The sequence below is a fragment of the Engraulis encrasicolus genome, chromosome 7, assembly GCF_034702125.1.
Source record: "Engraulis encrasicolus isolate BLACKSEA-1 chromosome 7, IST_EnEncr_1.0, whole genome shotgun sequence".
Classification (NCBI taxonomy): Eukaryota; Metazoa; Chordata; class Actinopteri; order Clupeiformes; family Engraulidae; genus Engraulis; species Engraulis encrasicolus.
Genome location: NC_085863.1, coordinates 4,297,549 through 4,310,612, shown reverse-complemented (window position 1 = coordinate 4,310,612; position 13,064 = coordinate 4,297,549). Strand labels below are relative to the sequence as shown.

The window sequence follows — 13,064 nt, the reverse complement described above, 5'->3', positions numbered from 1 at the left end:
TATTCCAAATATACTGGCACACATGGGCACATGCTGTATTGCACACATGGACACACGTGCACACACATAGCCAGTAGTACCCACCTGTGCAGTGACGAGTTTCTCCCCGCTGGTGGCGCTAGCGAGGTCGAGTGAGTGCTGCAGCTCCTTGGTGAGGGAGCGCACCGTCGAGCTGGGGGACACCAGGCCACACGGCTCCTCCAGCACCTCCGACGACACTGCCGACCAATCAAAACAACAGATTTGTCAAGTCTGGGGAGACCAACCAATCAAAACAACAGATTTGTCAAGTCTGAGGAAACTGACCAATCAAAAGCAACAGGCAGTCCAGTCAGACCCTGTTGTTCAGGATGAAGTATAAAAGGTATTGAGTCAATACTGGGTCGTTTTGAATTATGTTGAAGTAATCATTTTGAAGTATAAAAAGGTATTGAAAATTATAAAAGTTATTAAATCAATACTGGGTCATTTACAGGCCCATCCCATCGCTCTCCCAAAATCCTGCCCCTCCTCAAGGTCAACAAAAGCACCCAGAAAACGTCCCAAAAATTGCACTTTAAGGGGGGAAAAACCCAAAACAAACAAAACAAACAAAAAAACCAACCGGGCATCATCCGTGTTCCCTTCCTTACCGGCGAGCACGCTGGGCCGGAGGGCGTCCTGGGACCTCTTGCTGGGGGGCAGGGTGGGTCGCGAGGGGGGCGGCGGCCGGGGCGGCGGGGCTCCCGACGGGAGGGGCGGTCTGGAGGGCGGTGCCTTCTTGGTGCTGGCCACGATGTCGGGCTCCACGGCGAACTGCCTGGGCGGCTTGGAGGGCCCGCCCGCGGGGTCCTGATCGGCGTCCTCATCCTGACCCACATCCTGGTTCTGATCCTGGTGGTCCGGCTGCTCCAGCTGGGGCCTGTTGTTGTCCGCCAGAGGGAACTGCTGCAGGAGGTCGGCCGGGCTGGGGTCCGATTCAGGCACTCCTCCTCCCCCACCGGCGCACTGCGAGTCGGACCTGGGGGTAGGGATGGGATATCGGTATCGGTGTATCAGTAAAGGGTTCACATATCAACATACTGTAATTAAGAGATCGGATTGGAATTTTCTCAAAGTTTCCGACACTGACATTGAGCCAGGTGTAATGTTAATTTGAAATCATAACACTTGCATATGTAAAAAAAAATGTGTATCGGTGCATCCCTACCTGGGGGTGCGTCCGCCGAGCGTGCTGGTGATGTCTGGAGGTGGGGGCGGTTGAGCAGCATGATCCTGGGCGGCCTCGGGTGCGACTGCTGGCACGCACACCTCCACACCTGCTGCTGCCGCGGGCAACCCAGCATCTTCCGAACCCTGCTCCGCCGCCCTGCCAGGCTGCTGGTCTGATTGGCTGCCGGATGCGGATGTGGACGCGGTCACCAGCCCTGAGAGGAACTCTGGGGCGGCGCTGGGGGCGCTGGCTGCTGCGGATGATGATGCTGCCCCCTGGTGGTCGTCTGCTCTCGGCCTCTCCTCCTCCGGCCTCCTGCCGGCCTCCCCATGGAGGAGGTCCTGGGCACCGTTGTCCTTCTGGCTCTCCTCAATAATGCTGTCGATGATCTGGAGAGCCACAGGCATACAGACAACAGAGGTATAGAAATAAAGAAGCATATAGATAACAGGCTTGTGCGAAATTCCCGAATTGAGTGAATTGAAATTCAAAGCAATGTCCTAATACGGACAATAGGTGGTGCCATTACCTTGAATTTCTTTGAATTCAATCTACACACCACTAGTGTTCTATTGAGAGTGCATAGAACACCACCACCTAGTGTTCATATTATGGCATACCGTTAATTTCAATTCATTCAATTCAGGATTTCGTACAAGTCTGATAGACAACAGAACAATCAGAGATGACAACCTGTTGATGATCTGGAGAGAGACAGACATACAGAAACAATCAGAGCAATCATGAGATTGCAGCCTGACCCCCTAGCCAACACTAGACGCACATGTCAGTTGTTTGTTTGGCACCCCCTAAAAGATGACCATAGATATTAAGGGCAGACATATAGACAAACACACAGACACACAGACGAACAAACAAACAGACAGACAGACAGACAAGGTCTAGATAGACAGATAGATAACAGAACAATCAGAGATGGCAACCTGTTGATGATCTGGTGAGAGACAGAGACAGACAGAAACAATCAGTGCAGTCATGAGAGCAATCATGGCACCCCCTAAAAGATGATCATAGATATTAAGGGCAGACGTATAGACAAACAAGAGACACACAAACGGACAAACAGACAGACAGACAGACAGACAGACAGACAGACAGACAGACAGACAGACAGACAGACAGACAGACAGACAGACAGACAGACAGACAGACAGACAGACAGACAGACAGACAGACAGACAGACAGGGTCATTGCAATGCAACACATGGCCCAGCCCCTCTGGTGGACCAGGTAATAAAGAGTGAAGGAGATGGACAGGTCTCATGTGTGCAGAATGGGGAAATAGAGTGCAAATGGCTTGAATCGTGTACAGTGGGTGCATCCCAATATGTGTCCTTGCCTCCTCCACTTGTGCTTGTCTCCTCGTCCCTCCTCCTGGCCCCTCCTCCGAGAAGAAAACGATAAAGTTTCCCAGCTGTCAGCCTCGCCACAACAACTTTTGAGGGACTGTTTTTCATTCACCATCCCAATTGCAAATGAGAAAAAGACTTTACAATTGAGCTTTTGCAAGATATTGAAATATAATGCTGTTGTCGGTGATGTCATCATGACGAGAAGCAAGTGGAGGAGGCAAGTGGAGGAGGCAAGGTCACATATTGGGATGCACCCAGTAAGCAGCCTGTCTGTCACCACACCAGAGCCTCCTCTCAAGTGCACTTCCCTTTCATGAAGTGAAAAGAAGCCGTCCAATGCATCGGGCTATTGAATAAGTGCCAGAGCCAGTGCCAGCAGAAATGTGTAAAAAGTAGAACAACAGTGTGCTCTTAGATGAAAATATTATATGCGTCTGCAAAAGTTCAAAGATCCATGCACAGCTTCTAGGTGTTGGTAAATGCAGGAGTATGCAATACTTAAAAAGGGAAACGTTTACCGCACACTTGTTTGACTTTATGCTCTTTTATTCAGAGCATGTGAATAAAAGAATAAAAGAGCATAAAGTCAAATAAGTGTGCGGTAAACTTTTTGCCTTTTAAGTATTACATGCTTCTGTTGCGGTGTAAGCTAAGCTACTCTATGGTATTATGCAGGAAGAATATGAGCCTGCATGGTGATAACCTGCCCTTCCTCACCACGTGCTGGAGGGTCGTAGGTCTGTGATTGTTGACTACAGAGATAAGGAAGAAGGTCAGCACACACAATGGGAAAGAAAAAGTGCTGAAAGCCAGAGGCAGGAAATGCACTGAGGTTGTCTGAGGACTACTGAGGCACAAAACTGGGAGCACAGTGCACGAGAGCAAATAGCGACTGCAAGCAAGCAGCAAGCAGCGACTGTTTTCTGAAAAGCAAGACAAACATTGAAGTAAGGAGCGCCTGTCACTGACAATAGGTCCATTTAATATGCCATTGTGTCGCTCTCACTCGCCACTGTTGTGTCATTCAAACTACTACATTTCTTGTAGAAAAGCCACAGTATGAAGTTTAACTCTTCTATATCAGCGGGTTAGCATAACAGACAGACGTTTCGACCTTAGCCTCTAAATGCGGCTTTTCTAATAGAAATGTACAAATTTATTCGTTGGCACCGAAGACCTTGTAGTTTGGAGTTGAGCACACTTTTTTGAAAAATATTCAAACAATACAGTCTCATATTGTCACAGATTGCATGCAAATGCCACCTCATATGTAAATAATATCAAAAAGGTATCGATCCTGCAGCTGACAATCTAATCGAATGGTATCGTATCGTGGGGCATTCTTAAGTATTGAAAATAATCGAAAAGCTGGCCCCTGTCCAATGCCCTAGCTCCATAACATAATAAAAGGGGAAAGTAAATGGAAAAAACTGAATCGAATCGTATCGTATCGTGGGGCATTCTTAAGTATCGAAAATAATCGAATCGCTGCCTTAAGAAATCGATATCGAATCGTATCGTCATGGAGGCTGTGATTTACACCCCTACCTCACGCAATGCGGATCATGAGTGAAATAAAACAGTGAGCATGTTTTTGAAACTGACCCACAGCTGACATTACTCTGAGAGAGGAAAGCAATTATGGTCTTCTTCGGCAGCTCTGCGGCACATTTAAATACATGTATACATAGCAGCAAGACAAAAGACTCATAAAAGGAGAAAAACTGACAAACAGGAAGACAGAGAAGAATAAACAGAGAGAAACATACAATCAAAAATAGATGTGCAAACTAGGTGATGGTTTTTTTGGTGCACAATTGTCCTGGAACACAGCTGGGGTGTGAAAATGTTTTGACCTGAATTTTTCATGTGGGCCCGACATTTGACCTTTTCTGTCTTTTGAAATTTCTCATAAGCAATTAAAGGTGGAAGTCTGCTATTTGCTTTTAGGTCACATTGCCTTGAACTGTCATGGGATTCTAAGAGCATGAAATAGCCCACGTCTGAAAAAAGATGAGTTCTTAAGACTTGTTTGCAAAATTTCAGCACTACCTTGGTTAGCTTAACCCAGTGTTTCTCAAAGTGGGGCGTAAGCCCCCCTAGGGGGGGGGGAGGCACCTCAAGGGGGGCGTGTGACATCTGATTTTGAGGTTTCTTTTAAATGATTTCCTGTCACGCCAATAAGTCAATAAATTTAAAGTCCTCACCAACATTATATTATTAATTGTCGTGAATTTGAATAGCATAGGAAATGAATACACATCTGCATTCGACTGCAGTCCCTCTTTGTATAATCTCACTAGTCACCTTTCCTTTGATTCTGCGCAGCAATCGCAAAATCAGTCTGCACGAGGCGGGGCTCGGAAGCATTCAGACCCTCTGAAGGGGGTAATGATGGAAAAAGTTTGAGAACCACTGGCTTAACCAAACCGGTTCAGGGGTGTGGTTAGTTAACCAATCACAAGACATTAAGCTTGATCGCTATGAAGCAGTGTCGCTTTTGCTGGACAGCGAACATGCCCACCGAGTCCCGCGTGAAGCATTCTGGTTAGAATTTCTGTGCAGGACGCGGCACATGGGAGTGACTTTTGCACCGCAGTCATGTCACATGCCGTTTAATCATAGCGGGAACACATTTTTTGCTAAGCATGCATGGGACCTACCCTGATTGGCATTCATCTAGCTGACGTGAATTGCGGGTGTAGTCCACATGCTTGTGAGGCAGTTTACTCACTGCTTCAAGTAGGACGCAGCAGGTTTTTTTTATGTCTTAGGAAATCAAGTTAGATATGTTATGTCTGTCCATCTTGTTTGCCAAGCATTCAACCCCACCTAGCCTAACCTAACCAGGCAAATCTCGTTGTGATCATAACAAAATCTGCTTGATTGCATTTTGTTGCCATTTTGGAGGAAGGGACAGGAAGTTGAATACTCCTTGAATTTTTCGGCTGAAATTGGGAATTTTAGTGACTGCAGGTTTAGTGGTTTATAACTTGAGGTGTTCTGATAGCTCATGTACAACTTCCCAAATCCCAGAGGTGAGGCTTTATGTACAGTGGTGCTCATATGTTTACATACCCCAGCAAAATATACGCTTTCTCTGCGATTTCTCACAAAATATGAAGGATTACACAAAATCTTTTTTTTTCACTCATTGCTAGTGACTGGCTTAAGACATTTATTAGCAATCTTCTGTGTTTACTCTACTCATGATCACATGCTTTTGAAAGAGTAAACACAGAAGATTGCTAATACATATCTTAAGCCAGTCACTAGCAATGAGTGAAAAAAAAAATGTGTAATACTTCATATTTTGTGAGAAATTGCCAAGAAAGCGTATATTCTGCTGGGGTATGTAAACATATGAGCACCACTGTACGTCAACAAGAAAACACAGACGGCATACAACGGAATGGGTTTCCCATAAGTCTGTTAATACGCATTTTCTCATTAGCCCACACTCAGCTGTATGCTTCTCAACGCCCCCCCCGCCCCCCTAGGGCTCCCCAACGCCCCCTGGGAGGCTGTAGCGCCCCCGTTGAGAAACAGTAACGTAGACCTACCTTTAGGGAGTCGTCATTGCGAGACTCCGGCAATGCCAATCCTGCTGCTACCTCCTGCTCCAAGGACTCCTTAGCAGCCTGAAAACAAACATCCAACAGTGAACAACCAGCACAACACTGTCCTCCAGAGAAGTACAGAAACTACGCTGTACAGTAGTACAGTAGCCAGGTTTTACCAGACCACATTAATTACTTTGTAATTCATTTTTGGTCTGGATCCGACCTTGATGCCCTGGAGCACCACTTAGGTGGGAGGAGTGACCTCAGCTCTCGTTTGAAAGGAGTGGTGACCTGACCAATCGTTGACAGTTGTCAGTTGACAGTATTGCAGAACAGTCATCCAGTCTGGAATATGGAGATGTTCTTTTGTCAACTCCACTAAAGCCTTAGAGGAGACTGGTTTATTGCAGACAGCGGGAAAACGTATTTGCATTTTATTTCTATCTGCCCTTTGTAATGCTGATGGATAGGCAAGCATTGCATGGAGAACTAGCTACCCGTACAAGGAAAAAACACAAACATATAGCGTGTGAAATTATCATTCATCCAAGTTGCCTTATTGGAGCTGGAAAGATGGTTCACAGGAGCAACTTTGGGGTGTGTGTGTAGGGGTGTCAAAGCAGTCAAAGAATAGAGTTGCTTAAAAGAACTCTTCAGTGTGAACATAATAGAAGTCCATTAGATGAGACTGAGCATTGGATGAGTTCCATTCAATGAATTCCTATTTCCTCTATGCCCTAATTTCCATCCCCCTTCTCCTCCTACACACATTTGTCAGCATTATACGTCTGAGTGGGGGGTGGGGGTGTTGCATTAATCACCAATGATCTGCTACATGGGTGGTTGACGTCTAAGGGCGTAACGCAAAAAAAAAAAAAAGTTTTTCAAATTCCTGAAAAAAATGATGGATAAAAATTGGAAAAAAATAGAAAAAAATAAAGCACTTAGTGGTCTGTGGAATTTCACCTTATTTTTGCCATTTTTGGGAAAATGTGTCCTGCGTCAACACATAGCTAGGCATGTCACACCGCAGGAAAATGGAGTCACACCACAGGGAATTCACTGCATTATGGCCATTTTAATCCTTTTGTATACATGACTGACATCTGAGCTCATTCTAACTTGATAATGATATTGTGTTTAATCTTAATATGTGTTTTCATTAATAAAAAAAACTTTTTTTTCCTCCTATAAGAGCAGTCACACCACAGGACACCATAAAATGAACCTAAGCATTGCGTGACAGAAAGATTGCAATATGAAGACATATTAAGAGGTTAAGAGTCACCTTAAACTTCCACAGCACTCTCCAATAACTGAGGTACTGACTGGTTAGGAGCCAGTCTTTAAGACCCTTGTAGTTGGCCTTGCAGCTGCCCATTCACAAACATTGACATACATGTCACCCCACAGGACGCAATTTGTGTTACGAAGTTGAACTTGTAGTTAATATTACTGTCTTGAGTTTTTTCCACATTCACATATCTTAATCTAAAGTTAAGATTTATGCAATCATGCCAAATGCTTCATACATTATTCAAAATGTTGTTGGTTAATTTATATATATATTATTATATATTGTTTCATTAATGTTACAGTCACACCGCAGGAAATTTGACATATAAACCTTTACATAAATCTTAACAAAAATGTTTCTTCTCATCTAAGACTAATATGAAACATAATGTACCACATCTTCTTTCATTGACATTTCTTTTTTAAAGGAAAATAACAGTTTTGTAGGTTTTTAACCATTGTTACGAAAAAACAAGGCGTCACGTCTCCCACCCACATACCATTCTGACTTGAAGTGCCATCCCACTCATCAATACCAGAGCAGCCATCTCTACAGATTAATTCATGTACCAACTTCACAGTACAATAGCAGTGGTTGCACCAGGGCTAGCCTGGGGGAGAAATAGGGCCCGGGCACTTCTGGCTTAAAGGGGGCCCTCATAATTAGTGGCGCAGAATTGACTCCCCAGTGGGCCCCGCACCCTCGTGAGCCACTATTTTTTAGAAATGTACCAAAAAAAAGTGTGTGTGGCCCACCAGGAAATACCCGCTATGCCAGATGGCCAATCCAGCCCTAGACAGTCAACCAGAAACTGATGAAGTTCCTCAGTTGAGGAACGAAACAACCACCTCGTAAACACAACCTCAAGCTCCAACAAGTCAAGCAGTCAAAAAAAGAGAGAGGCAAGTTGCTGTAGTAAACTCTCTGGATGAAGAGTTAGATGCATTTATGCAGGAGTTAGATGCAGTTGGAGCATTAGATGTTTAATGACTTTCTATTTCAGCTTTGTAAGCTAATGCTCTGGTTTCCATCTCCCTTCTCCTCCTACACACATATGTCAGCATTAGGCTCTCTCTGCCTATCTCCAGTCTGCTCTCCGTGAATAATAATTAAACTCAGCGAGGGCAACAGAGCCTTGGCAACCAGATATCTCTTCTCCATATCTAACCACAAGCTGTGCCACTGCTCTCGTGACGCAGAGCAGAACAGAGAGGACATTTCTGTTTTTCCCCGATGAGGAAACATTTTCACAGCTATTTTTTTTTTTTTTCCAAACGCATACAGGGAGAGCACTGTGTTTATCTTACCTGAGAACTGGGAAGGACGAATTTTGCAGGTGAACTGTGAGGAGGGGCGGGAAAAAAAAAGAAGAGTCAAAAACACAATTTTAGTACATCATGACATCTGTTCTGAGGCTCTGAGCAGATAAAACATATTCACAAATCACAAAGCAAAGGAGTCTCACAATATATGTGACTGAGATTACTCGTCTAAACAGAAGATATCCATGTGGGTAGAAACAATACCTAATAGCTATGTGGGAAGGAAATTACTTTGCACCATCTAGTGCCCTAATTCAATGACTATTCCATTCATTTGGGCCCTTTCTCTTTCAGAGTAGGGCTGCACCGATACACATTTTTTCAGTTCCGATCCGATTCCCGATATCGAAATTTGGATATCTGCAGATACCGATACTACTCCGATCCAACATCAAAACCTGATATATGCATGAATTTCAACTTGAGGAAGGCTCAAGATGACTATTTGGTCAGAAAAGGAAGTCAAAAGAACAGGAAATGAATTAATAAGTAAAAGTATCAAGTAGGAAAGTAACAATCCCATCCTGAAAACTAATATGCAAGTGTTATGACTTAAAATTAACATTACACCTGGCTCAATATCAGTCCTGGGAAAATTCCGATACTTTGGGAAAATTCCGATCCGATCCGATCTCTGAAAATATGTTGATATCTGAACCCGATACCGATACACCGATACACCGATACACCGATACCGATACACCGATACCCCATCCCTCATTCAGAGCCATCTGTCGCATTTCCGTTTATACCAGAGCCATCTAATAACAGAGTTGCGCAAACCGGGGACCAGGAAGTCGGTTGGTGATGTGATTCGCGTAGATTAAAATGTTTCTTAACAGTAAACTTCTGTTCATTGGAAACTAACACAGAACCATCACATACCAAACAAAGATTAAGTACAAACAAATTACATTACCTTTACCACATTTTCTGTGTTCTACGGCCACCTCCTGGAACTAAGTAACTTCTAATAGAACTAAAGTCAATGGGGATTTCCATGTTAACGCTCCGTGGGGCTCCGTGAGGCTCCGTGAGGCTCCATTGCTGTGGAATAGATTGGACCATAGAGGTCTATGGGAGTGGCGTAACTCTGATATTAGATGGCTCTGGTTTATACCAAGCACTGAGAAACTAGCCAGGCCACGCCTGCTTCTAGTCAGACCAGGAGCAATACAAATATAGTTTTCTGAGCTCCGGAGAAATCAGGAATTCCACCCACTTTGTCGGGAAGCAATCAACTTTGAGCAGTTACAACGGCCTTGGGTAGAGGCGTGTTCAAGGCAGTGACATAGTTTATGTGGAGACGTTCTATTGGGACTAAGAAAATGTTTGGTTAAAATTTCGGCACAGCCTTTTCTAGCCTCGACCAGTAGCAAACTGAAGGAGGCGGGTTAACCAGACCGTTTGGGAAACGTTCATCGTTATCTTCTTGGTCAGACCAACATCGAGATTTCAAAGTCGATGATAATCAGGCAACTAAAAAACACCTTCTGCTTATGGAAAAAAATAAGCAGCTTTGCTACTATAAGTGTGCTTGATATGATGTAGCTTTCATGACACACAGAATTTTCCAATGTATGCCATATTCTTCTCATTCTATTGTATGAACAGTGACAAAGACTTGAAATGGATGAGCCACTGACGTATGGATCTCAAATGGTGGGTGCACTTGTGCACTTCAGTGTTCGTGTTTCAGTGCGGATGCCGTATTGATAATACACACTGAAACATAGTGCCCTAAGTGCACAAGTGAAACACAGTAAGTAAACTACTCTATTCAGTGTCAATGGGATTGACAGATTGACAGTTGCGTTGGACAGCCCTTACACAGTTGTGAGGGAGCACTTGTGTTTGTGTAGCACTTCCTTTTTCCATGCAATTCTCAGTTGACAATATTGTGAAAACAAACACCTGCTGAAGTCAGACTTTTTGTACAATGGGCCATTTCTCAGGTTCGACACAGGAAAAACATTGACACACTGATGAAGTGTCCTGAAAAATATCCAAAATGGCTTATATCTAGGAATAGAAAACTTGAGCAATCATCATGTTTATAATAAGTCTGTAAGCTTATAACTTACATCTGGAATGACAACCATTAATTGATTTAACATGATGTCAATACAATGAGAGCAAGCTTCCGATGTCTGGGTGGGACCAGTGTTGTAGTCAAGTCTTCGATTCTTATATCATTAACTGATCAGGTCATTCAGTATCAGCATTCAGCAACCAAACAACATCTGGGCTAGGTCCTTGTAGAGGGGGCAAGTTCTTACAGGTTCTTATCACACTACGTAACATAACCCAGTGTTGTCAAAACAATGCAGGTCAGGCGACGTCAGGAAGGCAAGAAGGCTAATGAGTCAGATGACAAGTCATAAGTAAGTGTCAAGGGTCTTTTTTAACAACATACACTCATCAGTTGGACTCGAGAATCCAATACACAGTCACAATAGTAAACAGACAACACCAACATCACCAAAACGACAAGTTGGGCGTACGTGTGCATATACATATACTTACGCATTTGCAGAGGGAGAGAAGTTAACATCTTCGGCAGCATCATAAAATTCCTCAGTGTCACTTGTGTCCGACGCCATCGAGAAGCCTAACGATAGACTGAGCTAGAAGGCTACATGCAAAAGGCCCAGATTCAGACGGAGGTAATCGTTACTGGGGAAGGCGGCTAACTGGATTTGAACGGGGGAAACGACGAAATCCGTTCTGTGAATGAAGCAAAAAGCCACTGTTTGTAGTATATGTCCGATAACTCCTTTTGCAAGTCCAAAAATGTTGCCAGGGTGGACACCACAACGAAGTGGGAGAGGCCACTTCTGAGACAAGTCACCTGTACAAGGCTTGGCTAGTTTGTTAGCTGTCGAAGCTAACAACTGGCCCAACTAACGCAGCAGACTGAGAGATTGCCGTTAAGATTCCTAATGTCCTGGATAGTACGGCAAAAATGCTAAATTTAGATTACAGTACAATCACTATATATTCGCAAAGTTACTGAGAAAGCAATAATTGCGTTAGACAAATCCCTCTATGCATGATGAGTGATAAAAACAAGGAAAGGAAGCTGACAGCTAGAATGGAGTTCTCGCGAATCTTCAAGTATCGCTGTAATCTCGCGTGATTTTTCTTGACAGCTAGATGGGAACAATAGGTGCGATCGAGATGTGTCAACGCATATATGCGCATTTAGACAGCAATGCACCCTGGATGGAAAATGCTGCATGACGGTTAGATTTCCTGTCAAACTTCGAAATTTCGTCGACGTTGCGTTGACGAGGTGACATGTCACATGGTGTAAAACTATCGCGGGATGAATGCGGCTGCAGTCAGATCTTGCAACCTCTGCAGTTGCTTATCCCCTTCAACGCTCGTCGGCGCTCGTCGGCGGACTGCCTCCGAGGTCACGCGCCCATGAACTGGTTGGTCAACAACTCACTCACGTGTGTATATGGGTCTTGTCTCACACCTCTACACAAGTTTGCGCAGGTCCCCACTTCAGCTCCTCCTCACTGCCTGTCCCCCCACTCCTCACACGTGGTGTGTTAGTAGAGCAAACCGGTGCGAGCTCATCGTCTCGTTCATATTTGTGGCCGACTTTAAATGCGCTGTATTTAATAACACCCACATCGTGACAACAAATTCTCGCTGACGTCCGTTGCGCAACGTCGACGCTCGCATTGAAGTCGTATGCGCTTACTGAAAAGAGTATCAGAGAGGGTTTAGGTAGACAGGCTATGACAGTATCTATTCTTCAGTGGACTCCTGCCTGTTAGATGCAAAATGGGATATTAATCGCATATGAAGGCGTGAGCAGAACCATGCCTTTACACAATACACAGAATGTGAATATTTACTGTTCAAGAAAGAAGGGGGGGGGGGGGGGGCCCCTTGGGAAAGACCATGGAGGTAGGAGTGATACGACTAGGCTCGTTCGTGACGAAGCAGTGCTGCTTTTGCTAGACAGTGGGCATGTGCACTTTGCCAGTTTGATGCATTCTGGTTAGAAGTTTCTAACCACAATGCGTCAAACTGGCAAAGTGTGCATGCTCGCTGCTTAGCAAAAGCAGCACTGCTTCGTCACAAATGAGCCTAATGATACAGTAAGTAAGAGTGAGACACATATCTCTCTCACACACACATACACACACACACACACACACACACACACACACACAGTGGCGGAACAATTGTACACAGGGCCCTAGGGCAAAACACTTATCGGGCCCCCTATATGACCTGACACGATCACAATTGGGCCCCCACCTCCAATGCAAGGGTGCCCTGGGCCCAGGGGCAAA

The 13,064-nt window shown here is 44.6% G+C and overlaps 1 protein-coding gene across 1 annotated transcript in view; it reads right to left on the bottom strand.

Moving 5' to 3' along the window:
- wdr44 (WD repeat domain 44) overlaps window positions 1-11,836 on the bottom strand; it is a 29,833-nt gene extending 17,997 nt beyond the window's left edge. The window contains exons 1-6 of the mRNA XM_063204185.1: window positions 11,275-11,836; window positions 8,734-8,767; window positions 6,130-6,207; window positions 1,190-1,581; window positions 633-1,000; window positions 85-218 (exon numbers count right to left, since the gene is read on the bottom strand). Of these exons, the coding sequence (XP_063060255.1) occupies window positions 85-218; window positions 633-1,000; window positions 1,190-1,581; window positions 6,130-6,207; window positions 8,734-8,767; window positions 11,275-11,351 (1,083 nt within the window). The 5' untranslated portion in view covers window positions 11,352-11,836. The remainder of the gene's footprint in view (window positions 1-84; window positions 219-632; window positions 1,001-1,189; window positions 1,582-6,129; window positions 6,208-8,733; window positions 8,768-11,274) is intronic.
- Between the last annotated feature and the right edge of the window lie 1,228 nt (window positions 11,837-13,064).